The 24,378-nt window shown below is 42.1% G+C and overlaps 5 protein-coding genes across 9 annotated transcripts in view; 2 read left to right on the top strand and 3 right to left on the bottom strand.

Annotated features, from left to right (window-relative positions):
- Positions 1-1,674, top strand: part of fancl (FA complementation group L) — a 59,868-nt gene extending 58,194 nt beyond the window's left edge. The window contains exon 15 of the mRNA XM_078793854.1: positions 487-1,674. Coding sequence (XP_078649980.1) covers positions 487-561 — 75 coding nt within the window. The 3' untranslated portion in view covers positions 562-1,674. The remainder of the gene's footprint in view (positions 1-486) is intronic.
- Positions 1,462-8,035, bottom strand: cdc5l (CDC5 cell division cycle 5-like (S. pombe)). Its single transcript, XM_058063565.2, has 19 exons — positions 7,794-8,035; positions 6,592-6,695; positions 6,338-6,499; positions 6,144-6,271; positions 5,903-6,002; positions 5,671-5,797; positions 4,723-4,814; positions 4,503-4,647; positions 4,226-4,417; positions 3,738-3,886; positions 3,478-3,649; positions 3,237-3,401; positions 2,842-2,922; positions 2,513-2,764; positions 2,346-2,453; positions 2,187-2,276; positions 1,976-2,107; positions 1,733-1,813; positions 1,462-1,659 (listed from the first exon to the last, which is right to left on the bottom strand). The coding sequence occupies exons 1-19, from the start codon at positions 7,836-7,838 to the stop codon at positions 1,546-1,548; spliced, it is 2,439 nt and encodes an 812-aa protein (XP_057919548.2). The 5' UTR covers positions 7,839-8,035; the 3' UTR covers positions 1,462-1,545.
- A 685-nt stretch (positions 8,036-8,720) lies between these two features.
- On the bottom strand, positions 8,721-15,122 carry napba (N-ethylmaleimide-sensitive factor attachment protein, beta a). The gene is made up of 10 exons (XM_058063635.2): positions 14,873-15,122; positions 13,181-13,260; positions 12,849-12,965; positions 12,710-12,756; positions 11,252-11,329; positions 11,135-11,190; positions 10,977-11,061; positions 10,756-10,860; positions 9,562-9,630; positions 8,721-9,450 (listed from the first exon to the last, which is right to left on the bottom strand). Exons 1-10 carry the CDS (start codon positions 14,968-14,970, stop codon positions 9,298-9,300), a joined length of 888 nt encoding a protein of 295 aa, XP_057919618.1. The 5' UTR covers positions 14,971-15,122; the 3' UTR covers positions 8,721-9,297.
- Positions 15,123-16,183: 1,061 nt separating this feature from the next.
- LOC131110492 (protein phosphatase 1 regulatory subunit 1A-like) lies at positions 16,184-23,651 on the top strand. The gene is made up of 7 exons (XM_078794324.1): positions 16,184-16,285; positions 17,401-17,490; positions 18,601-18,658; positions 20,081-20,118; positions 20,190-20,244; positions 21,528-21,665; positions 21,862-23,651. Exons 1-7 carry the CDS (start codon positions 16,184-16,186, stop codon positions 21,915-21,917), a joined length of 537 nt encoding a protein of 178 aa, XP_078650450.1. The 3' UTR covers positions 21,918-23,651.
- Positions 21,014-24,378, bottom strand: part of nckap1 (NCK-associated protein 1) — a 32,444-nt gene continuing 29,079 nt past the window's right edge. For 3 of the 5 annotated variants that reach the window (XM_058063540.2, XM_058063533.2, XM_058063555.2), the window contains one exon: positions 21,015-23,626. In XM_058063540.2, coding sequence (XP_057919523.2) covers positions 23,510-23,626 — 117 coding nt within the window. In that variant the 3' untranslated portion in view covers positions 21,015-23,509. Of the gene's footprint in view, positions 23,627-24,378 lie in introns of all 5 variants that reach the window. The other 2 variants (XM_058063524.2, XM_058063548.2) reach the window with 2 other exon arrangements.

Consider the following 24,378-nt stretch of genomic DNA (forward strand, 5'->3'; position numbering starts at 1 on the left):
GACAGAAAGAATTCATAAAAAAATCCAGGACACCACCCAGTGGTTCCCAAAAAAAATTTTTGCAGCGCCCCCTTTTGGAGATAAAAATATTTTCAGCCGAAAATTAATGATGGGCAACATCGAAAAAAAAGTGCACTTCCCCTTTAAGGACATTTTATAGACTCCACGACGGAAGAAGTTAGCAATGATGAATATTTTTGTATCAGTAGTTAAGTAAACGTTTAAATAGCTGAACTAATGACTCGGATTCTGTTTACACATACAAAATGTTACCTTTTGGTGTGATATTTAAGACTAATAAACTGTATGGTAGCTGTGCTCACCCAAAGCTTTTGCTACTGTTAGCTAGTTTTCAGTTAGCTAATGGTTTAGCTGTTCCTGTGTTTAGCATAATAAAAGCAAGTCTTTTGGTCACTTGTTTGTGAAATAAAAATAGTTGTGTATTTATCAACAGTTCCCTTTTGGTCTTTTGTATTAATTTGCCAGATTTACCTGTTTGAGAGGCACTTTGGTGACAAGACCCATCGGACCAGGACGACTGCCGAGACGGCTCCAGTGTGATTGCGGGGTTTGGGTGACACGGTCAGGCTGTAATGAGTAAAAATATTTAGTTTTTCCAGTTTTTGTGTATGTGGGAACTTGTATGGAAAGAATTGTTCGAGCTAATCAATGTGTTCATTCACCGTAAGCAAAGCAAGAGCCACCTGTAGATGCAAAGCTGCAATGCTCGTGTTGGCCACCGGATGGCAGCAGCAGTGAGGAGCCGCTTGAGACGGTGCTCACTCGTACCAGTAGCAGAGCACCTATGATACAATCGTTACAGACGGATCAAAGCTGACACATGACGTTATGATTTGATGGTTGAGTATGAATAATATATATCTTATTAGTTTTTGCATTACTAGTAGAGGTGAAGCCTCATGAGGCTTTGAGTCTTGCCTTCTAATAATTGGGAGCTTTGGTGCTTCAGTGAAGCATTAGCGACATCTGGTGGAGGAGTGAAGTCAACGCAGCGAAAGCGGCACAACACCGGAAGTGCCTGGAGGCAAGTCTGTGGGTGGAGTACATTAATTAAAACAGAGCATTTTCAAAGCGCAGAATCCAAACAAATACAGCTGAATAGGTGCAGATTCTGCAAGAACTAGAAAGCTTTCTGTTCGGGATGTTCCAAGATATTATGCTGCAGATACTGATCCAGATAATCAATAACGTGACATGACAAAATATGAACAAAACTCTTTCAGATATTTGGATTCGTCATGACTTACAAGTTGGCTGCACGATGAGGGAGTGGTTAACTTGTTGGCCACACAGTCAGCAGATGGAGAAGACCTGGGTTGGAATCTGTGGACTTTACATGTTCTGCCCGCGAGTGCGTGGTTTTCTCACCTGGACATCTTCCTCCAGGAAGATGCAGCCTCACATCCGCTCACTGAGAGTTACTTCTTACAACACTTCGCATTGATCAAATAAACTTTATTGATCTCCATGACAAAAACACAATCTATTTGATGTTGCCTCCACGTATCTGAAATGATGGCCAACTCAGTACTTCTGAGCGCTGCTAGCCAGGGCATCTCTCTCCATGACTATTTCACCATATCGCTGCTGGAGTTCTCGTTCTCGCTCCATCTGACGCTCCACATCTTCCCGCAAGGCCTAAAAAAAACAAAAGACATGAGATGGAAAACGACTTCCTCTTCGAGCAATCCTTTGCAGCAGAGCGACTGACCTCAAGTCTTCTGGGAATTGCAGTATCTTCTTGCTTCTTCAGCTGACTGAAGGTCTGCAGCTCTGTGGCTGCCTGCTCCACCTAGTGGACAAATCAAGTACAACATATGATTGAGTCAGTCTTTAATATTCTTTCACTTGGTATAATAAAATAAATGTTATACAACAATAAACCACCTGCAGCGCTAGGCTGTGTTGCCGGTTGACGTAGCGGTTTTCAGTCGGAAGTGAGAGCAAAGCTTACCTGTTCCCACAGTTCATTGTGCTGCTTCAGGAGACCCAGCGCTCTGGACTGAAAGCCCCCCAGCAGGATTTTGAGTTTCTTCTCCAGTTTGGCAGCTTTTCGAGCCTCTGCTGTCATGTGGCCGCGGTTCACCTGTAGACGACAAGACACGCACCAAGTCAAAATGGTGAGCTGCGATGCTAATAACGTGCGTTGGTCTGTGTTGTATTACGTCGAGTTTCTTCTCCAAGCTCTCGATACGGTCCTTCTTGGATGCCAGGTTGGCTCGGGTGTATCGGTTCTGTCCGGGCAGGTACAACACCTGCAGAAGACAACACAATGTCTTTCATTTTGTCCGCCGGCGCCCTAACTTGTGTGTGGCGATGCTCACCTGGCCGTAGCATTCCTCCCACACCTGACAGTAAGCCTCCATGCTGAGGTCACCGTGACCCATGCCCGCCTTCACCACCTCCATCTCTGCTGCCAGTATAGCCTTGGCCTGTGAACACCTCACACATTTAGAACACATTTTTCCAGCTTTTTCATTTTAAGCGTCACCTTTTCCATGTCCTCGGTGCTGACAGGCTGGTAATTGTGAGCATCCAGATAAGTGATGTGGAGAGCGTTGTTGGATGCGGAGGCGGGGCCTCTGGTCTTGCCTCGCTGCGGTTGGCTGACAGCGTTGGCAGACGGGTGGTGCAGACAATCAAAGTGCATCATGGTAATCATTTCCTGTTTGATGAGTTCCTCCGCAACCTGCAGGTCGGACAGCGGCTCCATGGAGGAGGGCCGCAGGACGGACTCGTTCACCTGTGCACACACGCTGGGTCAATGGATGGGCTCCTTAACAGTGTGTGTGTGTGTGTGTGTGTGTGTGTGTGTGTTACCTCAGTAGGTCGAGGGAGGCTCCTCTGTACAGCAGTGTGTCGCAGCTTCAACTCCTTCTCCCTCTCGGCATCTCGCTGGGCCTGGCAAGCAAACATGATCAAAACTTTCAAATAGGACATTTACTCTTTTTTTTTGCACTGAATTGGTTCCACACCTGAGCACGATAAGGGAATTTCCACAACATAGGATTCCTTAAATGGTATATTAAAGCCCATGTGACATTAAATAACACCCCTATAGTCTCCTTTACACTCCAATTACCCAAGATAGTACACATAAGAGAAAATAAGACTTGTTTACCACCTTCTAAATACAATTTAACATCATCAGAGCTCTCTAAAATTAAGTAACACCCCTACAGTCACCTTTACACTCCAATTACCCAATATAGTACCTGCTTGCGTGACTCTACGTCGGCCGCGTCCTCGACAAAGCCGACCTCCATCTCCGTCTCCTCCAGTTCCTTCTCTGCATTTTCAGGCAGGACGATCTCAAAGTCGTTTTTGGGCACAGGAAGTGACATCAGGCCTTGTCTCAGCTGCTGCAGGCTCTCTCGTTGCTATGGTTAGTAAACAAAGTTAGTTGCTATGCCTTACGAGGCACAAGCCGCCTGACGAGTGTGCACGTTTGCTCACCACTTGCTTGGCGTATGACGGGTCTGCCAGCTGCTCCTCGCTGTTGATGTTCAGTTTGTCCCTCAGTGGCGTGCGTCCCGGGGTCAAACTGGGGGTCGCCCCTCCTCGTGGGGTCATTGCTCCGCCTGCTTGAGGGGTCATGCCCTCAGACCCTTGAGCAGGCCCGGGAGTTCTGCAGGTGATGAGAGTAGAACATGCACGTTAAGTATGCGACATGTTTGTGCGTCTTGTGCTGTGAAGGTGCATGTGCAGCAGGTTACCTGAAGGGGGTGCTCAGCACTGTGTTGGGCGTTTGGACCTGTTGGCGTTGAGGTGTCACACCACTGAAGTCGCTCTCATGCAGGGGTGTGTTGAGGCCGCCCTTCAGGGGCGTGTCGATGTTGGTCAGAGCCATCAGATTCTGGGCTTCCTGGAAAATAAAGAGTAAGTGTATAAGTGATTTAGTTATGTTTTTTAGGTTTTAATGGCGCCAGACAGAAATAAAGACTTGATTCAATCATACATTCCTACATGAAATGCAGCCCTAAATTAATTATTAAATCATATGGCTCTTTTGATGTCAGTTTTGTTTTTTTTTTGCTTTTTTTATAGTGCTTTGCTGTAATATTCTGCATTATACGTTGGTAGTGTATTGTCTGTTTTACACGCACACCACTTTGTGTGCATTATTAAAAATAATAAATGCATTGAAATTTCAAGGCTCTCCTAGCCAAACCCTTCCCCAACCCCGATCTAATCAATGGCTTACCTGCAGTATCCTGTCCTGGGCAGCAGGGGTGCGAGGCGTGCGCAGGCCCGTTGTCATGGTGTTGGTGATGCTGTACTCGGACAGGAGGGTTGAGGAGGCGGAGTTTGCGCTTTCGCTCTCCTCTGCGGCTTGGCGTGCGACCTCGCTGGCGACACCCATCTTCACCACTTCTTCTAGCTCAGCGTCGCTGATCTGCCAGGAGAGTTGAGACATCAGTGAGAGCAAATGAAACCTTCGGTATCGTGCAAAAGTCGTTCGGCGTCGTTGCTTGGGTTACCTGTGGCGCGGGAAGAACCAGTTTGGACCGCTTCTTGGTGAACTCGGCCACGCCGCTGGTCTGCAGGATGGCGGAGGGCAGGTCGCTTTCTTTCTTCTTCTTGATCTTCTGCTTGTCCTTCTTGCGATCCCTTTCCTCACGCTCGCTGCAAAAGAGACAACATGGTGAGCAGAGCAAGAGGCCGGCAGGGCTGACTTTGCTACTCTGTGTGACGACTGACTTGCGCAGTTCCCCATCCAAGTGTTGTTGTCTCAGACGCTTGAAGTTTGGTTGCAGAGGGTCGTACAGCTCCATGCTGGTGTCGTAAAAGCCCTGGAAGGAAATGCATGTCAGTATATACAGTATGTAAATATGGCAGTGTGTATGAATGCATGTATGTATGCATGCACAGTGGCATAAAAGTGCACCTCTGCCAATTTTCCTTTATAAATCATTGGTTGCTGGGATCAGCCATTTCAGTCAAATGTATCGTATAGCAGATAGATGAGAACCAAAATGAAGTTTAGACGCTTTACAGTAAGTGTGCAATTATTTAAACAAAAGTAGGCATGTGCATAAACACCCTTGATTTCAATACCTTTAACACTAATTATTGGAACACAACGTTTTTTGGGGGCTTTCATTTCAATGCAGACCTACCAACATGTACAAATTTAAAGTACTCAACGTGCAATATGACTCTTGAATATGCTTGTATGCTCTCCATTGTGTTACATTTTCCTGTTTTCATTTTTAAGTTCAGTCTGTACAGTAGAGAGAAATTAATAAATATCACAAAAAATGTCTGTCCCTTAAGAGGGGATGACAGAAAATAATTGAGAAGCTACAAAAGCTAGGTCAGAGATTTCAGCTGTCAGGTTCCGCTCTGAGGAACATAGTGAAGAAATGGAAGACCACAGGCACAGTTCCAGTTAAGGAAAATCTTAGATCGTTCAGCTATTCTGGAAGAGTCGTGCGGAAGAATTAATATTATTATATTATAGAAGAAATTATTCACCTGCCTACTTTTGTTTCAAAAATTATGGCACACTTTTTAAAAAAATCCTATATCATATATTTCACTTCTCATTTATCACTGTGTTGTATGTATGTAAATTGTCAGTGCTCTATAGAAATGGTGTTTGAACTATAACAGTGAAGCTAATAGTGTGATAAATATTAATATTACTGGAGCAGGTTTCTTTTCAAATGGTATTTCCGCATTGTAGTCCACGCCTCTCTTCTTCTTCCTCTTCTTGGAAAGGCCGATTCCAGCCGCTCTCAGCTCTCTGCGCTTCTGCAGCGCCGCCAAACGCCTGCACAAGAAAGTAAGACATCGAGCCTGGATCCATGCCTCAGTGGTACAGTGGCGTGAATGTCGGCAAATGACAGAAAAATACAGATATGAAAAAGAATGTGACCTGGCTTCCTCCAGCTGTTTCTCTCTGGCCTTCCTCTTCGCCTTCTTGCCCTGTGTGTTGGCCAGTCGAGCTCTGGCTTCGGACAGCATCTCCAACTCGTCTACACATGTAATTTATTTAAAGTTACACATAAACAAAAGAAACCACTGCAAGAACCAGCAAACCGAACCATAATGACTTGCTGGATCATCAGCAGTTGAGAAAAACCTTTTTCTACAACTGAAAGAAAAACAACAACAACCTTCATCCATGTCCACGGGGTCGGGCCTGGCAGGTTTAGTCTCAGGATTTGGGTCAATCTCCCCAGGTTTTAACTTCCTGGGATCCTCTCCCACTTCCTCCTCGTTGTCTCGTTGAGCCGCCTTGTCCCTACAAGACAAATGACACAAACATTAAAGTTTGCTGGTTATGCGGCGTGCCGGTCCATCGACATACAGGAGGTATTCATAGTGCTCCAAGCACTGGGCTGCAGTGCGTCCGATGATGGGCGCGATGGTTCTCCACTGTGTGGGCATCAACTTGGCCAGATGAAGCAGCTTCTCCTCCTCCTCTCTGGACCACTCCGTCTTCTTGATGCTGGGGTCCAGCCATTCGTACCTGCAAGAAGACACCAAGACAACAGCAGAATGTAAACATATACAAAATACTCAAAAGATGAGAGAAGAGTGTCAGGAGCAACAAAAACGCACCATCTGGCTTTGCACTGTTTGGCAGACTTGCGGTGGAGCAAAGAGGCGATTCGGGACCATTGGTTTTTCCCATATTTCATCACCGCTGCTTTGAGGATTTCATCCTGGAATACCAACATCAGATTATTTATATTTCTCATGAGTTACCTTTCGTGATGTCAAAAACAGCAGGCAAGAAACACCATCCCATGTCCTGTTTCATTAGCAGTGATTCACACTAACCTTTTAGCAACATCTAACAATGTACAGGGTGATTGAAAAGTAGCTCTCCATTTTGAAATACTTAGACTTGAAGTCATAGGTTGTAATATTTTCTCTATGTTTGTGTGAATGGAATTGTGTGCTTGTTGCCATGTAGGTCACACACATACTAGGGAGAGTCAATAAATTACTTTAAAAACACTTAATCATTTGTGAAGGTGTACTCCTTTAAAAAGAGTATTGTAAATTATTATGCTAATGTTCAATGTTTTGGTATTATATTATAAAAAATTATAAAATATTATTATTCATATCATTAAAAAAACAACAACATGGCGACAGAAATTGCATCCAAGAACTTTGGTTAGCGGCCTCATTTCAACCATGCAAACATTTTATGACCCTCCCTCAGAATCAAGACTCGTTCGGAACCTGAATCGGAATCGCTCAAATTCAACGCTACATGGAGTATTTCCGAGCAAAAAAATATTTCGGATCATTCAATTTTAATAAAATTCCGTCATCAGGTAGATTTTAAAGATAATTCATATTCCATACGGCCTTTATCCTCGAGATTGAACTTAATTTTACAAGAACTAACTTGACTTGATGTGGTCCGACACAATATAAATCCGATACGAAATTGAAGATAACGTAATCTACTCAAGAAATATGTATATCAATGAAAATACACCCGATATTATAGGACAAAAATGCTTTTTTTTAATGACTGACTCCACTGCAGCGCGCGCACGCTCGTTCAGATTTTTTCATCCCTAAAATATGGGGTTTGTAACATTGCTAAATATAACAAAAACCCCCGATATTCATTGCTAAATGTGCCCACATAAACCAATAATAATATTATAAGAGATTACTTTCATTAACTTTTCACCAATATTCTTGCTAAGTGAACCATGTAGATACATATATACTGTATGTATTTTCGACTAGCAGTTAGCATCAAGTTAACCAAGCTAGGCATGGAAGTAAGCACGTACCTCCGTGTTGCGCCAAACGCCTCCTTTTATCATGATTCGCGGCATCTTGGCGGCCTTTCTTGTTCCTTTCTTCGACGCGAATACAAACCCAGAAAATGAAGAAAACAAGAAGATGCAGCGATGTAAGACGAAAGTACTACCGCACAGGACCGTGTGACCTGCCGAAGCCTGAAGCTTCTTCCTTTTCTTCTTCTTCTTCTTGTGTTGTATTGGCGGTTGGGAAGCACCTTATGTTGTTCATTAGCGCCATCTTCTGGTAAGGAGTGTGGACGTTGAAAAATGTCCATCCATCGGGGAGGACTGCAGCCCACAGATACATTAGAAGAGCAGTGGGGCTTGTCTGTCAAAAGAATGCCTGGGCCAGTGGCCCTATGATAGGCTATAGAGGCCCAGTAGTCCCACCCACGAACTCCAGACCCCGCCCCTCGTCCAATCACGTTGAGGATGATGACCAATCATTGTGCGACTAAAAGACAAACAAGCAAAACAAAGCGAAAATGGAAAAAATGAAAAAGGCGGTGCACATGAAAATAAAAAAAGCTACTTAACATCGAGAGACGTCTTGAATTAACCTTTTAGACGAGCAGTGGGGCTTGTCTGTCAAAAGAATGCCTGGGCCAGTGGCCCTATGATAGGCTATGGAGGCCCAGTAGTCCCACCCATGCATTCCAGATCCCGCCCATCGTCCAATCACGTTGAAGATGATGACCAATCATTGTGAGATAAAAGGGAAACAAACAAAACAAGACGAAAATGGAAAAACAAGAAAATTAAAAGTTAAACAGTTAAAATTGAGAAAACTAATCAAATGATTAAAACAGCAGCACAGACACCTGTATGTTTCCTCAAAGATTGTTTTCATAGATGCATATTTTCAATGAATAAATTGTTGTATAAAACTAAAGTGATTGGCTGAGAAGACAGTAGTTTTGCATGACAGGGTATTTATTATTTCAAGGTACGTTTTTATCAGTTGCACACAAACAATACCAAAGTACGGGTGTGTTTTTGCACACATTAGCATGACAACACAGAATACAACAACATCAACATGAGCACAGACATGCACAAACGAGGCCCGAGACGGTCGCTTGAAGGCGAGCTGCACACACTTACGCCGGCTCGATGCAGCCAACCCAAAGTGGTGGTGGAGGAAGGTGATGAGAGCTAAAACATTAAGACCAAGCGTGACACCGAGCACCAGAATAACCAATAAATAGTTTCCGTATGGACAATAAATACATATTCCTTACAATCTGTTCACTTTTCCATCAAATTATTTAACACACATACACTCGTTCGTTCATACTGGTGTGGATGAAAGTTACAATACTGTCAGCAGGAACACACTGGGTGCTCTAAAGGTGGTGCTTAGCTTGTTGGGGGAGACGGGGGAGGGGGGGGGTCACATGCAGACTGATATGTACAAGTTTAACCTCCATCAGTCTCGTCTCTTACCCCAAAATACCTTCCACCCTCCCTCCCGTGTACCCTCCCTCCTACTCTATTTCAGGTCACCGGCGTCTCCTTGGATGGTCTTCTTGATGCGGAGCAGCATGGTGGTGAGCCACTGGTCCAGGCGGGACACCGAGTCAAACTCCTTGACGGCCTCGGTGAACGCCTCGCTGTTCTGTTCCTCGTGGGCCTCCAGAAGTTTCTGTGCCAAGAAGATCCAGTGAGATTATTTCTACGTTGGCAAATAAAACTCAACAGGATTGTTGTTTTTTTTTTAGGATGCTACAAATGACCTGTTGACTTTGACATTTACCTTTAACAGTTTCAGCTCTCTTGAGTCTGAGAACGCAGGAAACATCTCCTCGTACTTCTCAATGGCCAACTAAACACACACACACATCTGTTGTTAGAGCATAAAAAAACTTCTTCTAAATACACATTAACATTATTAGAGCCCTCTAGACATGAAATAGCACCCCTATGGCCGTTTCATTTAAACATAATCTTTGTTTGCCTGCTTCATTCACACCAATTAGACTCCCGCAAGAACTGCATAGTATTTATAGTCATAAAAATACCCACCAGTTACACAATGCACCATGTCCATTTAAGAAATAAAACGCTTGATTATCTAAAAAATTTTTTTATTATAATAAATAATCTAAAAAAAATTGATTGTTCATTATTTAGGGCAAAGTTTAATTTTAAAAAATATGTTTTTTTTTTCCCGAATACTTGTTCAATTGACAAACATTTCACTAGAATACTCAATTACTAAAATATTCCATAGCTGCAGCTCTAGTCAGCTCGGTACTAGCCTCTAGATGTATAAATATATTTATATTATAATATATTTATATTATAGTATTTATATTTACTATATTATATATTTATAATTTATTATAATTTATATACATATATTTATAATTTATATATTCATATTATATATTTATATTATAAATATATATTTCTAGATTTATTCTACGGTGTTTTATATATATATATATAATATATTTATAATGTATTTATAATTTATAATTTATATATTTATATTTATATTTATATTTATATTTATATTTATATTTATATTTATATTTATATTTATATTTATATTTACATTTATATTTATATTTATATTTACATTTACATTTACATTTACATTTACATTTACATTTACATTTACATTTACATTTATATTTATATTTATATTTATATTTATATTTATATTTACATTTACATTTACATTTACATTTATATTTATATTTATATTTATATTTATATTTATATTTATATTTATATTTATATTTATATTTATATTTATATTTATATTTATATTTATATTTATACCACTCCCAAACGAAACAGGTTGAAATGGTGATAAACACCGGCGAAGGCTGGTTTGAAGCTAGTGGGGCTAGCTTAGTTTAGCACGCTAGTGTGGTTACAAACGCAACAATGAGCATCTTCACCGCTTTAATGTAAGGAGTTTGAATGTGAAGTTTGTGACCTTGGCATTGAGCTCGTCCACGATGAAGTGACACAACGAAGCCTTGAAGAAGTACTCCTTAGCGTTGTACTTCAACAGAGGATTGTCCATGGTGCTCATAGCGACCTGACACACACAAACACACAAACGTCAACTCTTATTCTCGGAAATCAAACACATTCCCACTAATGCACCGCGTTCTTCACTTTGTATCAATAAGCTCGGAGGTTCCAGTCAAGTACCTGCTCGTAGATCTCGATGGCTTTCTGGTACTGCTCCAACTGAGCGCTGTAATGCCCCACCTTCAGGAGACACTTATTGGCCGAGCTGAAAGGCAGACAGAGGACTCAAACCTGCAACCTCGTTCCAGTGTGTCTGGCTACACGGCACCGAATTGTACCTGTTTGATTCCTCTCCTTTGTAGTAGTCTGCCGCCTGCTCGTAGTGTGCGATGGCCTGATGGTTAAAAAGTACATGAAATACATGAACATGAACATGAAGTACATAAACATGATACCTTCTCGATGTCCACCAGCTCTGACTCGTAAACTTCCGCGATGGTGATGTGGTGCTTGGCCGCGATGGTGAAGCGACCCTGCAGAGGAGAAACACCACCAGACCTTCACATCACGTAGGCGATATTCAACCGCAGATGTTCTCCTTGATTTAGCGGTACAGTTTCCAATTTTAGCTCCTTCAATCTATGGCAGGTTTCAAGACTTCATTGATTCGGTTTTAGGATGAACGACTCCACTGAATCAGCCCTTGCTAAAGTGACAAATGATCTTCTTGTATCTATGGATGGTGACACCTCAACATTGTTATTACTTGATACCCTCCATCACTCCATCCTACTGGAACGCCTTCAAACTCAGACTTGTGTTACTGGTCTGGCACTTTCTTGGCTTAGATCTGATCTCAGGGATCCGACACATCGTATAGTTTATGAGAATACTGTGGTGTCACTTGCGGAGTCCCACAAGGATCAGTGCTTAGCCCCCTTCTGTTCAATATTTTAGATTTTCAGAGGTTGCTGCTGTTTGGAACTTGGCCGCACAGAATTGGAAAACATCTGAGGTGATCCAGCTCTTAGGGAGGGCCCCCGCTTTGGCTGATGATCATCCCAAGACCCGCAGCTGACCAATTCCGATGGAACTGGACTATGATGCTACTTGAATTTTCATACTGTACGTTGCCCACTCCACATCCATTGCAGCCTGGTCATCGTGGAAGGGGGATTACTTCCATCTGTGGACCCCAAATGGGTTTTGAGTTTTTCCTTGCCCGGATGGGGGTTCGGATCTATCAGGTCTATCGTCCATTGTTGTCTACTGTTGTCTGTTTGTTTCATGTATCAATTTATTGGAGAATCACCAGCCAGTAAATTGCAATTTCATTGAATAATAAAATAATAAAATAATAAAATAATAAAATAATAAAATAATAAAATAATAAAATAATAAAATAATAAAATAATAAAATAATAAAATAATAAAATAAAATAAAATAAAATAAAATAAAATAAAATAAAATAAAATAAAATAAAATAAAATAAAATAAAATAAAATAAAATAAAATAAAATAATAATAATAATAATAATATAATAATAATGAATAATAAAAACAAAAATATAATAAAAAGAGAATTTTAGAGGAAAATAATTGCTCTTTACATACACAAAAACCCGTACTGACTGATAAAATAATAAATAATAAAATAATAAAATAATAAAATAATAAAATAATAAAATAATAAAATAATAAAATAATAAAATAATAAAATAATAAAATAATAAAATAATAAAATAATAAAATAATAAAATAATAAAATAATAAAATATAATAAAAAGAGAATTTGGGGGGAAAATAATTGCTCTTTACACACACAAAAACCCGTACTGACATACCAAAGTAGACACAATACCATACCGTGGGGTACCTGTCACATGGTACGACTGCAAGGGGCGGGGCTTACCATATCCGTGTAGATATCGATGGCCTGATTTAGACAGTTGATGGCCTCTGGAGGGAGACAAACACTGCATATTTTCCACGGGGAACTACTATATCTGGCAAGAAGAAGCAGCCAAGAAGAACAATGAAGATGTTCTCACCCTGTGGGTCGGCCTTCTTATAAGCGTTGCCCGCATCCACGAAGCTGGTGGCAGAGTCCAGTTTGTTCTGAAGCTGCATGTGGAGCCGGGCCGCCTGGCAGAACGCATTGCCAGCAGCTACACACACATAATAAGTACGTGAACACACTGTTTATTAGTGTTGCTCGCTTTAATAAAAACATTCACATTCTAGTTCACCTGCTCCATCCATTTAAATGCATGAAATGATGGAGGATCAATTATATATATATATATATATTAATTATAGATCAATTATACATCTTCTGACTTAGGTGCCCATCTCTAAAGTGTGTGTGTGTGTAGGCTCTAACCGCTCCAGTTCTTGGCCATCTTGAACATGTTGGCTGCTCTGGCGTACATCTCACAGGCGTCCTCCACTTTGTGGTTTCCACTGTAACACAGAACATGTCATATTTTTTGTCATATTTTGGAGTTGACACAAATATCATCTTTTCACATAAAAAAGTAGGTTGCAGCAAAAAAAAAAAAAAGACAACCCAAAAAACAGATGTGACCCATTTTGGATTGTCGTTCAGTTTTGAGGACACGCCATCTATTTACAGAACAACTCATCACACTCTCTTGACAACATATTGCAATATTAATATTAATAATTTTGTAGGTTTTTGTAGCTAGGAGACGAGGGTTCAATTCCACCCTCGGCCATCTCTGTGTGGAGTTCTTTCGTGTTCTCCCCGTGCATGCATGGGTTTTCTCCGGGTACTCCGGTTTCCGCCCACATTCCAAAAACATGCTAGGTTAATTAGCGACTCCAAATTGTCCATAGGTATGAATGTGAGTGTGAATGGTTGTTTGTCTATATGTGCCCTGTGATTGGCTGGCCACCAGTCCAGGGTGTACGTGGTAGAAAATTCATTCATTCATTTTCTACCGCTTTTTCCTCACGAGGGTCGCGGGGGTGCTGGAGCCTATCCCAGCTGTCTTCAGGCGAGAGGCGGGGTACACACGGGGGGCACATATACGTAGACAAACAACCATTCACACTCATATTCATACCTATGGACAATTTGGAGTCGCTAAGTAACCTAGCATGTTTTGGGAATGTGGGAGGAAACCCGAGTACCCGGAGAAGCACGGAATTGAACCCTGGTCTCCTAGCTGCGAGGTCTGTGTGCTAACCACTCCTCCACCGTGCAGCCGTAATATTGTATAATTGTTACAATTAGTGGCCATTATGTTGATAGATTTACATGAGATAAATACTACGTACAAGTCATAATTTATAGAAAATGACATAGTTAATATAAGGAGAGCTTGCAACCGTGCATGTTGATGAGGTCTCACTCGTACGTGGATATCAACATCAACAGATTTGATCCAAAGTCATTTTAATGCCAATATTAGCACTCACATATTTATATTTATGAACGTATCATGTTTGTCTATATGTGCCCTGCCATTCCATTGGCTGGCCACCAAGCCTCTCAGCTGGGATAGGCTCATGCGTACCCCTGCCACCCTGAGTCGTGGATGAACGAATGAAACATGGCACCTCCCCTTAGAGAAAACCATACAGTTGGATCATCATCTAATTCCCCCAAATATTATATCCTGTCGCATATTTTGCAGCGTGGTACCAGATATATGATGATGCTCATTAGCCCCGCCCCCTTTGCGTGAAAGCAAAACGTCCTGCGAGTGAGCCTCTCCCAGGGCCTCCCTGCGTCTCCAGGCCGGCCTCACATCCACTCCCACCCCCGTACGGGTGGGAGTGTGTGATGGTTTGGATGGTGTCAAGTGTTTGCTGGTCAGTAAGGTCACCACGTCACCGCTAGAGGATGATCACGTGATCGTATTACATTGACGACTGTGGAAAATGATCAAAGATCGTTAAATGGTTCATGACTACAATGTCATCGTCGTGACAGACGCTCACTTGACACGTTTATCAAGCGCTAGGGTGTATAAATAGATACTTATGTTCGACGACCCCCCCCCCCACCCCCCACAACAATAACACACACATTCGCGCGGTAATTTACCCGAACATTCCACCCAGGAACGATCCAGACGCTTTGACCTTCTTGTCTGCTTCAGCCATCAGCTGCATGGCCTCCTTCTCTTTGCCGGAGTTATCCATGGCGGCCTGGCTGGTGTGCTGCTGCTGCTGCTGCTGCTGAAGAAGGCGACGGCAGGAAGACAGGCCGATGGTCGATGTTCCGCAGTGGATGCCAAGGATGGAGGGGGGGGGAGACGTGCCCAACGGTGCTGAGGCTGACACAAGCTAGCGGTCTTCCTCTACGGTACCAATGACAGAAGCGACTCACTGTCGACACCTGCTGGACACAAAGTGAAAAAACACTAATTATTACGACTTTCTGCTCCATAATGTATTTACTCAACTGAAGACAATACTAAGTTATATATGTATATGTGTGTTTAACAAAGTGAATAATAATATTGTAAATACTTTAAATGTTAATGTTTTAATTAAACAAATGTATATTTTCAAGTAATACCTGATGTGTTTGTATTGTCATGTTAATGTGGAACGTCAATAACGTCACTGTGTACCCCCTACTGCTCTAATTAATGTAACACCTCTTATAAGTTCGCGCCATTCCTTTCTACTTCCCTTTTGCTAGCGAACTCGATGTAAGAGAAAGGTATGTGTATGGCGTCACAAACGTATTTATAACTTTATAATTATTTATAACTATTACAACTTGATTTCTTATTATTTGTCTTGTAATCTGTGTAGGGGAACGTTATTCGGCTACATTTTGACTGCAACATATTTGCTACTTCCATCAGGTACGCCATTTTGTCTCACTTTGTACACTGTAAAAAACGGCTGGGCCAATTTAAGATAAAAACACTAGATTTTGGGGAAAAAACGACTTCAATGAATGAATGAAATCCTAGATTTAAGATTTTTATACCTACAAATAAGTAGGAAATATGTATTTTAAGAATATAATACAGGGGAGAAGGAGGAGGAATTATGTCTCATAGCTGGCCTGGGGGCACGTGGCTGGGGACCCCTGGAAATTTGGGCTTCCCTCTGAAACTGCTGCCCCCACGACAGGGACCCAGAGGAGAATGGAATAGAAAGGAAACAAACTCTGATTTCTTATGACAATTTGTTTCTGTCTCCAAAAACAAGTTTCTCCAATGGTAATTCCTTGTCAAAAGCTTCTCATTAACCAGGAAGTCTTGATAACCTTTTGTAGAACTATGCTTCTGTGCCATCCTTGTGGAGGAGACTAAAGGTTCTGCTTCAACTGTCTTACCTTTCTGCAGAATAAACCACCACGCACCTTCTTAGGTGGTACTGCACCAAGTGGGGGCCAATGGACTCCAGCATGAAGGCCCCACAGTCAGGAGATGAAGACCTGGGTTGGACTCTACGCTTGGACTCCGCTCTCACTGTGGAGATTGCATATTCTCCCCATGTGTGTGCGTGGGTTTTTTTCACATATGTTGCTTTCCTCTTACGTTCCAAAAAAAAGCATTTTAGCTTGATTGGACACTGTAACTTGTCCTTAGGTATAAAAGTCAGTGTATTTGTCTTCATGTGTCCAGGCCAGGGTGTACCCACATCTCACCCTAAGGCAGGGGTTGGCAAACTACGGCTCGGGGGCCACATCCGGCCCACTAAGTGTTTAAATACGGTATTTCTTTGAAAGCTGTTGCAGCTAAAAACCCTTATAGCCTATATGGGGTGCAAGTTACATGTGAAATATCCTGTTTTTAGATTTCCCAAAGTCCCAAGTTACCACACTTTACAGCACACTTCCTGATGCCCCCCACATGTTAAATGCCATAATTTCTACAGTTATTTTAGGATTTATTTAGCATAAAAATGACAATATTACTACATAAACTACATACACATAGTCAGTCTGAACAGGTTGCTCAAAAAGTGGAAGGTTGGCAGTTAAATCTTCGCTCTCCCCACCCTATCACTGTGTATTTCACTTTTTTTTTTATCAATTTTAACAATGCAAAAAAATAAGTATTTATTTCCATCTTAAAGGTACTGATTGTTTTTACATCTAAAAATCTTAAATATAGGATTTCGGTCCTGCTTATTTCTAAATATAAAAATCTTAATTTAAGATTTCTTACCAAGCTGCATGGACAGATCATTTCAATAGTTTTTAATAATCTAGTGTTTTTTTCTTATATTTTGCTGGCCCTTTCTTGCTGTGCAGAAGGGGGAATTGAACCAAGTACCTTTGGGTTGGAAATCACGTACTTTATCTACTAAGCTACAAAGTGATGCACTAATGGAAAATTTTAAGTGGTTGCAAATGGATAAATGTTATCAATAACGACCGAAAACGCTTTGAGCATTCTCATAATAATAATAACGATGACAATGTTATCGTAATAGACAAGCAACAACACAGCAGTCCCGAGTTGTGACTTGTTGTTGTGAAGAAAAGCTGCAGTGACGGCCAATTATGGCTAATGGACTGTGGCAGTGTAAAGGAGACCACTCCCTCTTTAACGCCCCCCCTCCCATCAACATACTCTCTCTCTCTCTTTTTCTTCTGCACCTCAGTTTGTCATAATGGAGCCCAGCAGTCCAAAGAAGATCCAGTTTGCTGTGCCGCCGCTAAATAGCCACTTGGACCCTCAAGCCTCAGAGCAAGTGAGTGACTCGCTTTTTTTGTGGGGGATTCATGGCTACTCTGCCTTTTGTGTGTGTGTGTTTCTGGGTCGGTTTTGTCTGGCTTTGTCCAACATGCTGTTTTGAACTGCTCATGCATGAAAATAAAACAACGAGAAAGTCTTCTGTTGGACAAAGTACCAATATACAGAATATACCAATATATACAGTATAGCATATACTGTACAGTGTACAATATACAGTACATATATACTAGAGATGTCCGATACTATCGGCCAGTAATAATTATCATCCCGATATCAGCCTAAAAATATGATATCGGTATCGGGATTTTCCCTTTATTAGCACGTCTGAGATGTGCGAGGAGGATATTTTCGGCAAAGTACGCCAAACCGTGGAAGAGTTGGACCTAAACTGGTCAAAGCTTGCCAGCATGCATGGTGGGCGCATCTCAGGGTTTAATAGAACACATGAACCAGCAGATGGAAGAACAGGGTCTCACCACCCCACTATAGTTCTGCTGCCTAATTCACCAAAGTGCTGGAGAAGGATTCTGTCATGAAGGTCGTGGTGTCATGCATAAACTTCATCAGAGCAAAACGACTTCAACTTGCAGTTCCAATGTACTTCCAATGAAGTAAGCTTAAATCTTCATGTGTACTTTCTGGTCATTAGTTAAAAATATTTGATGCGTGTAAAACTATAAAAACGTGTTTTGTGTTAACATATTTGCTGTAACTGTGTTAGTCAGTTAAGAACTACAGAGTCTACTCCTGATGACATCATAGACGAGTGATAGCTATGACTTCCTGTTTCCATAAGTTAGAAAGCTAACAGGATCAAAACAAAGACAGCGCAGTTGGGCTCACCGTGTGTGTTGCTAACACATCTGGCGTATTGTAAGCTAACCAGGAAATGTATGCTAACTGAGGAACGCTTTGGCGTCCATTTTGGACGTCGACCGTTAAACACGCTCACAGATTCCGCCGCATAACTCACCACTTCTCTCAAGTCATTTGTCCACTCGGCTTATTCCTTCTTTAAAGTGTGTGTATGTGTTTACACAAGTGTGCGTGTACATGTGTGTGTGTTAGTCAGTTTTTCTGTTTGCTGTTTTGTATTTTTCATCAGATCCGTCGGAGACGACCCACTCCTGCAACGCTGCAAATCTACACACAACCCGGTACAGGTGACACAAAAACACACACTTTCATACCTTGGCAACATGGTGGTGTAAATAAAGAATGGTTTGAATGTGAGCACAACCAAAAAAAGAAAGCAAGAGGTGTGGAGGAAGAAGAGAGGAGGCTTGGGGGTTGTCGACCATAATGGAACCTTTATTAGATTGGAGCTGCATCTTTTGGGAAGTGATGTCAGTGTGAGGACTGGACTGATGGATGCTGATCATGCATGTGTGTGTGTGTGAGTGTGTGTGTGTCCTCCACTCAAGAGCTGACTGATGGACCAATGGGCTCTGTTCCATTTAGTGAACTCAGCCAAGTCAGGCATCTTCTGAGGACTTTCCAAACAACATCAAGTTCAGTCGGTATGCAGTAGATCAAAAAAATTATCATTGAAACGTAATTGTATTTTCATGACATTTCTTCGAAAGAAAAGATAATTTGGTAATGATTACTGTACTGAGATGGCACACTCTTGTTTGGCAGTCCTTGAACGCCCCGTAGTTGAGACACAAAAGTTTGACCTCCGATAACAATCGATCCAACCTCAAAAACTGTAGCGGAGTGAGGACAAATTCATATACACTGGTGTGAAAAAGTCTTTGTCCCATTCCTGGTGTCTTCTTCTTTTGCATGATTGTCATATTTGGGATCATCAAATAAATGTAAATATTAGTCAATGACAACACAACTCGAAGCTAATAAGTGCTTGGGCCACCCTTAGCAGCAACAAGTGCAATCAAGCCTTTGTGATAACTTGCAATGAGTCTCATTGTTGTCATTCAGCCACACTGGAGGCTTTTCCAGCATGAAGGTCATGCTACAGCATCTCAATAGGATTCAGTCTTCAGGACTTGGACTAGGCCAATCCAAAGTCTTCATTTGCTTTGGTGGACTTGCTGCTGTGTTTTGGATCATTTGTCCTGCCGCAGGAGCCACGTTGCTTTCAGCTTGAGGTCACCCAAAGATGGCCGAACATTCTCCTTCAGCACAATTCCTGCAGACCATCACACTGCCACCACCACGTTTGACTGTTCTATATCTGAAATGCCAGAGGTCTTGAGGATCATCAAGATGTTTTCCCAGGCAAAATGTTCTTTTTGTCCATCAGTGCTTTTGGTCTTAGAACCTCTTTTTTATGGTGGAGTCATGAACACTGACCTTAACTGAGGCAAGTCAGGCCTGCATTACTTTGGAGTCATTTCAGTCGGCCGGCTTCTCCTGGGAATGTTCACCACTGTTCCATGTTTTGGTCATGTGTGGTTTTAGAACTTTTTCTACAGTTAGATCTCAATAAATCTGGCGTATGTTTTAATGGAGGGGGGGGGGTCATTGTGTATTTGGTGTTGAGGTGTGTTATTGAAGTGTGATAAAAAAAATTGAAATATGAAAGTAGTGCAATCAGTGCTGCCATCTTGTGTCTTCCACAGAAGTTGGAGATCAGCACGACGCCGGCGGAGGCGCTCAGGTTGTTGCACACACACACAATTTTGCGTAGTGTGTGTACATGTATGTGACAAATGTGCCTCCTGTTGGCAGACATCACATGGCGCTCAGAGAAAGCAGAGCAACTTGGCCCCGCCCACCTTGAAAGGTATAAACACCTTCCTCATGAATTGTCCAAATATGTGACTTGGGACACAGTATTGCAGTATTTTATCTGACTTCAACAAACGTGTAGGAACACAAGCGTGGCTTTTTCTTCCCGCCAAAACATTCTGCAGCAAAAACGAAGGCCGTGATTGGTCAGCTTGTAGTACAGTCTGTATTTCCTGTCTGTTTACAACACCACGTATGCCTTCTCGAATGCCACTCCCCTTTTATCTTCCGTGGCTCGCTCGCTACCAAGAAGCTAACACGCCAAACGATGGTTGCTCCAAAATGCGGCCCGGCGGCGTTTGCTGGTCATAGCGCTTTTTTTATTGGCCTGGCAGCCTGTAGACGTTAAATCAACCAGCAAACAAACAATAAGATCATCACAAAAAAAGTAAACAAATGGAGCAATGTAATGGGGCAATTAAATGATATTACTAATTACTAATAACACAAAACTTGAAAGCAGGAAATCCCCAAACGTTCTTGAAATATGCCTCACCTTTTTTTGTTTTGATGCACGTACACAAAAAGATGAGGAAAGCAAATATTGTGCATGGATGTGAACACAGCACTCAGCAAGACAGGAAGTGAAGACCTTAAAAGCTTTTTCTTTGATCGATCCAGAGTGTGTGTGTGTGTGTGTTCTAATAGCTACAGGAGCAACATTAACATCAAAAGCAAAGCAGGAATTTATTGTCTCCACTATAAGACACAAATATTTCACTGAAGAGCAAAGTTGACTGAGCTTTGTTTCTACTGTGAAGAAGAAATATGCTGATGGACCAGAAATAATACCTTGAACACTTTGACCAAAATGAATAGTTTGGAATAAAAGAATATACATGTTGGATCTTAAGGGGGTTCTAGGTAGAGCTTCAACATGCCAAAAGGGCATTCAGTCATGAGGGATGCACCCTGGAACATCTCCACATAGCCGGCTGCCCTTTGACGCCCGCGCACGACCTGAAGCTCCACTGTTCCATTGATGGATGATGTGGACATGCTCACATCTGTGGGAAAGGGGCAAGATGGGGGAAAGATGAAGACGCTAAAGTCCACCCATGATTGGAGTTGACACGTTGACTTCATCCTGAGGAATAATTTGGCGCAAAGAATTGACAGGAAACGGCACACGAAAGAGGAAATGAGCAAAATAAGAGCATGTTATGACAGTTGGTATTCTTCCAAGGTCATCTCTGACGGTTTTCATTCATTTCCATTTGACCTTGGCCGACCTTGCAGTTGAGGTGTCTAATACTAGAGGTGATGTTCTCTTTTCAGAGCTTCAGCTCGAGGCGGAGCAACACCCCGGTTCTTCCCTGTGGACCAATGGGAACAGGCCGGAGGAAGCCAATGGGAACGAGGCTGCGCTTCTTTTAGCCAATCAGGAGAGAGGAGCGGCAGCACGCAACAGCTCCGGTAAGCCAACGTTGACTTTTACACGAGTGCGGTCATCCATCATTGACAGCGCTTAATTTCTTCCCGACGTCTCGTTTCATAAATTGAATCTTTTCAGAGTAAAAAACTAATTGTCAACTAATGTTGATGACGATTGGCTAACCAGGACTTGTCTTTTCCATCCGTCCGTCCTTCCGTCCTTCCTTCCCTCCTTCAGATGTGTCATGTGACTCCCAAAATGAGGCGTCCAGTCCTGACTCTGTTTCTCGATAGCCACCACCACTCTTCTCTTCCCGTCCCCCGCTTGGCACTCGCATTTCATCTCAAGCTGCAAGTCTGACCTTTGAACCCACAGCTGTCAACCAACACCACACATGAAAATCTGCCACTTGACTTATGATCATCGCACAGGCGTGCCCTAAACTGGCCACAACAAAAGGCCACTCCGGAATGTGCAGTTGACGTGTATGGTAGCTAGCAAAGCCATGTGAATATTTCATCGCCGCTTTCTTTCAAAATAAATACGAACGAGTGGTTAGCGCCCAAGCCACACAGCTAGGAGACCCGGGTTCAATTCCAACTTCGGCCATCTCTGTGTGGAGTTTGCATGTTCTCCCCGTGCATGCGTGGGTTTTCACTGGGTACTCCGGTTTCCTCTCACATTCCAAAAACATGCTAGGTTAATTAGCGACTCCAAATTGTTGTGTTTGTCTATATGTGACAAATATATAGACAAACATACAGTCTATATGCGATTGGCTTCACTTGTGTATGCAGGTCAAGGGTCATTGAGCTTACCAAACAAATGTTGTGTTCCGATAATTAGCGCTAAAGATATATTATAATAATAATAATAAAACAAGGGTGCCCAAATTGATGCACCTGCCTACTTTTGTTTAAATAATGATAGCACACAAACATCCGCTGTCAGCGCGGAAGTAGCATGCTCTCAATGTAAACACTGTATGACCATTACTAATCAATGGCAACATTCAAAGGCCAGCTTGAGTGGAGAAATGACAACAAAAGGTGAGGAACGTATTGTTTGATGTGATTTATAGTGTTGACAATGAAGCAGAAGAGCACAGTCCAAAAATGTTTTGTATATGTCGAGCATTCCACAACAAATCCCTCAAACGCCTCATTTCCTTGATTTTGTGGTCGCTCCACCCCAGCGTCAGCTCATCATCTTTATATACATGTTTGCAGGGGGGGGGTGTTTTCTAATGAGCAGCAAGCACCGTCGGCCTCAGCTGCCTGGGGTGGGGGGCGGGGGGACTGCTCACATTGACAAAGTGCTAAAAGTCCACGCCGACAAAAAGATGTACTTTATTTAACCGTCATTAAGAGCAGCTGGTTTGCAATGCACGACCCCCCCCCCATTCCCCCCACCTAGATTGTTCCCACAGTATGTCATGTGTAGTGTCAACGCGTTTGGCAAATGGTCATCGTAAAAAGTAAGAAAAGCTACAAGCAGACACGTTTACATCAAATAGCTTGTTCTTTTAGCGCCGATGTTAGCACGAGCTAGAAAAGACAAACCACCATGTTACACGGATCAACCAGGCGGAATTCAGCATTCATGTTGTAAACATCAACCAAAATAACTAAACACGTCACAAGAAGATCATCCGTCACCACAGCTCTTTAGTGTCAACTAAATATATATACTGTATATATATATATGTATACTATACACTCAGATTTGTGTCCTGGTATGACCAAATGTCTGCTGTCCCTAGCAACAGCATGAAAAAAGAAAGAAAAATAAACATGTTCCCCAACTTCATCCAGCTAGTGTAGTGTGTGTGTTGGTGTGTATTGTGGAAGGGTACACCTTAGCTGTGTGTACTGACGCTGTGTGTCTATGCGTTGGCGCTGAGGCTCTGCTTGTAGACGGCGTGGTAGGCGTTCCGAAGGAGGACGTAGGGGAAGCAGGATTCCAGCAGGTCCATGGTGAGGAAGGGAGACTCCTGGACAATCTTGACAAAACAAAGAACTTTCCATCAGCATTTGCACATGCACCACAAGTCTTTACATGCTTTTTATGCTTGGTTTTGGGGGGCCCAACATGAGCATCACGGGCCCCCCTTTGCCTCCTTTTTGCTTTTTGTGAAATGATTCATTCCTAAATGAGGAATTGTATCAGAGAAAACCTGTTTACCACCTATACTTCTCAAACATGATTAGAGCCCTCCAGACATGAAATAACACCCCTATAGTCACCTTTACACTCCTATTACCCAACATAGTAGACATAGTAAAAGAAAATAAGACATAGAAAACCTGTTTACCACCTTCAAAATACACTTTTCAAACATGATTAGAGCCCTCCAGACATGAAATAACACCCCTATGGTCACCTTTACACTCCTATTACCCAACCTAGTAAAAGAAAATAAGACATAGAAAACCTGTTTACCAGCTTCTAAATACACATTTTAACATGATTAGAGCCCTGTAGTTTTTAAATAGCACCCCTATAGTCACCTTTACACTCCTATTACCCAATATAGTGGAAAAAGCATAAGAAAATAAGACATAGAAAACCTGTTGACCGGCTTCTAAATACACCTTTTAACATGATTAGAGCCCTGTAGCTTTTAAATAACACCCCTATAGTCACCTTTACACTCCTATTACCCAATATAGTAGACATAGTAAAAGAAAGTAAGACATAGAAAACCTGTTTACCACCTTGATAATACACTTTTCAAACATGATTAGAGCCCTC

The sequence above is a fragment of the Doryrhamphus excisus genome, linkage group LG10 (genome assembly GCF_037039965.1).
Source record: "Doryrhamphus excisus strain RoL-2023G ecotype Guam linkage group LG10, RoL_Dexc_Guam_v1.1, whole genome shotgun sequence".
Taxonomy (NCBI): Eukaryota; Metazoa; Chordata; class Actinopteri; order Syngnathiformes; family Syngnathidae; genus Doryrhamphus; species Doryrhamphus excisus.

Coding starts and splice junctions, on each gene's coding strand:
- napba (XM_058063635.2), bottom strand. CDS start 14,970: ATGGATAACTCCGGCAAAGAGAAGGAGGCCATGCAGCTGATGGCTGAA. Junction 11,062..11,134: donor AAAGGAGAGGAATCAAACAG/GTACAATTCGGT, acceptor TCTGCCTTTCAG/CTCGGCCAATAAGTGTCTCC. Junction 9,451..9,561: donor GAGAGCTGAAACTGTTAAAG/GTAAATGTCAAA, acceptor TTCTTGGCACAG/AAACTTCTGGAGGCCCACGA.
- cdc5l (XM_058063565.2), bottom strand. CDS start 7,838: ATGCCGCGAATCATGATAAAAGGAGGCGTTTGGCGCAACACGGAG. Junction 4,418..4,502: donor TGGTTCTTCCCGCGCCACAG/GTAACCCAAGCA, acceptor CTCTCCTGGCAG/ATCAGCGACGCTGAGCTAGA. Junction 3,650..3,737: donor GTGCTGAGCACCCCCTTCAG/GTAACCTGCTGC, acceptor CATCACCTGCAG/AACTCCCGGGCCTGCTCAAG.
- LOC131110492 (XM_078794324.1), top strand. CDS start 16,184: ATGGACTCCAGCATGAAGGCCCCACAGTCAGGAGATGAAGACCTGGGT. Junction 20,119..20,189: donor ACGCCGGCGGAGGCGCTCAG/GTTGTTGCACAC, acceptor TCCTGTTGGCAG/ACATCACATGGCGCTCAGAG. Junction 21,666..21,861: donor GGCAGCACGCAACAGCTCCG/GTAAGCCAACGT, acceptor TCCCTCCTTCAG/ATGTGTCATGTGACTCCCAA.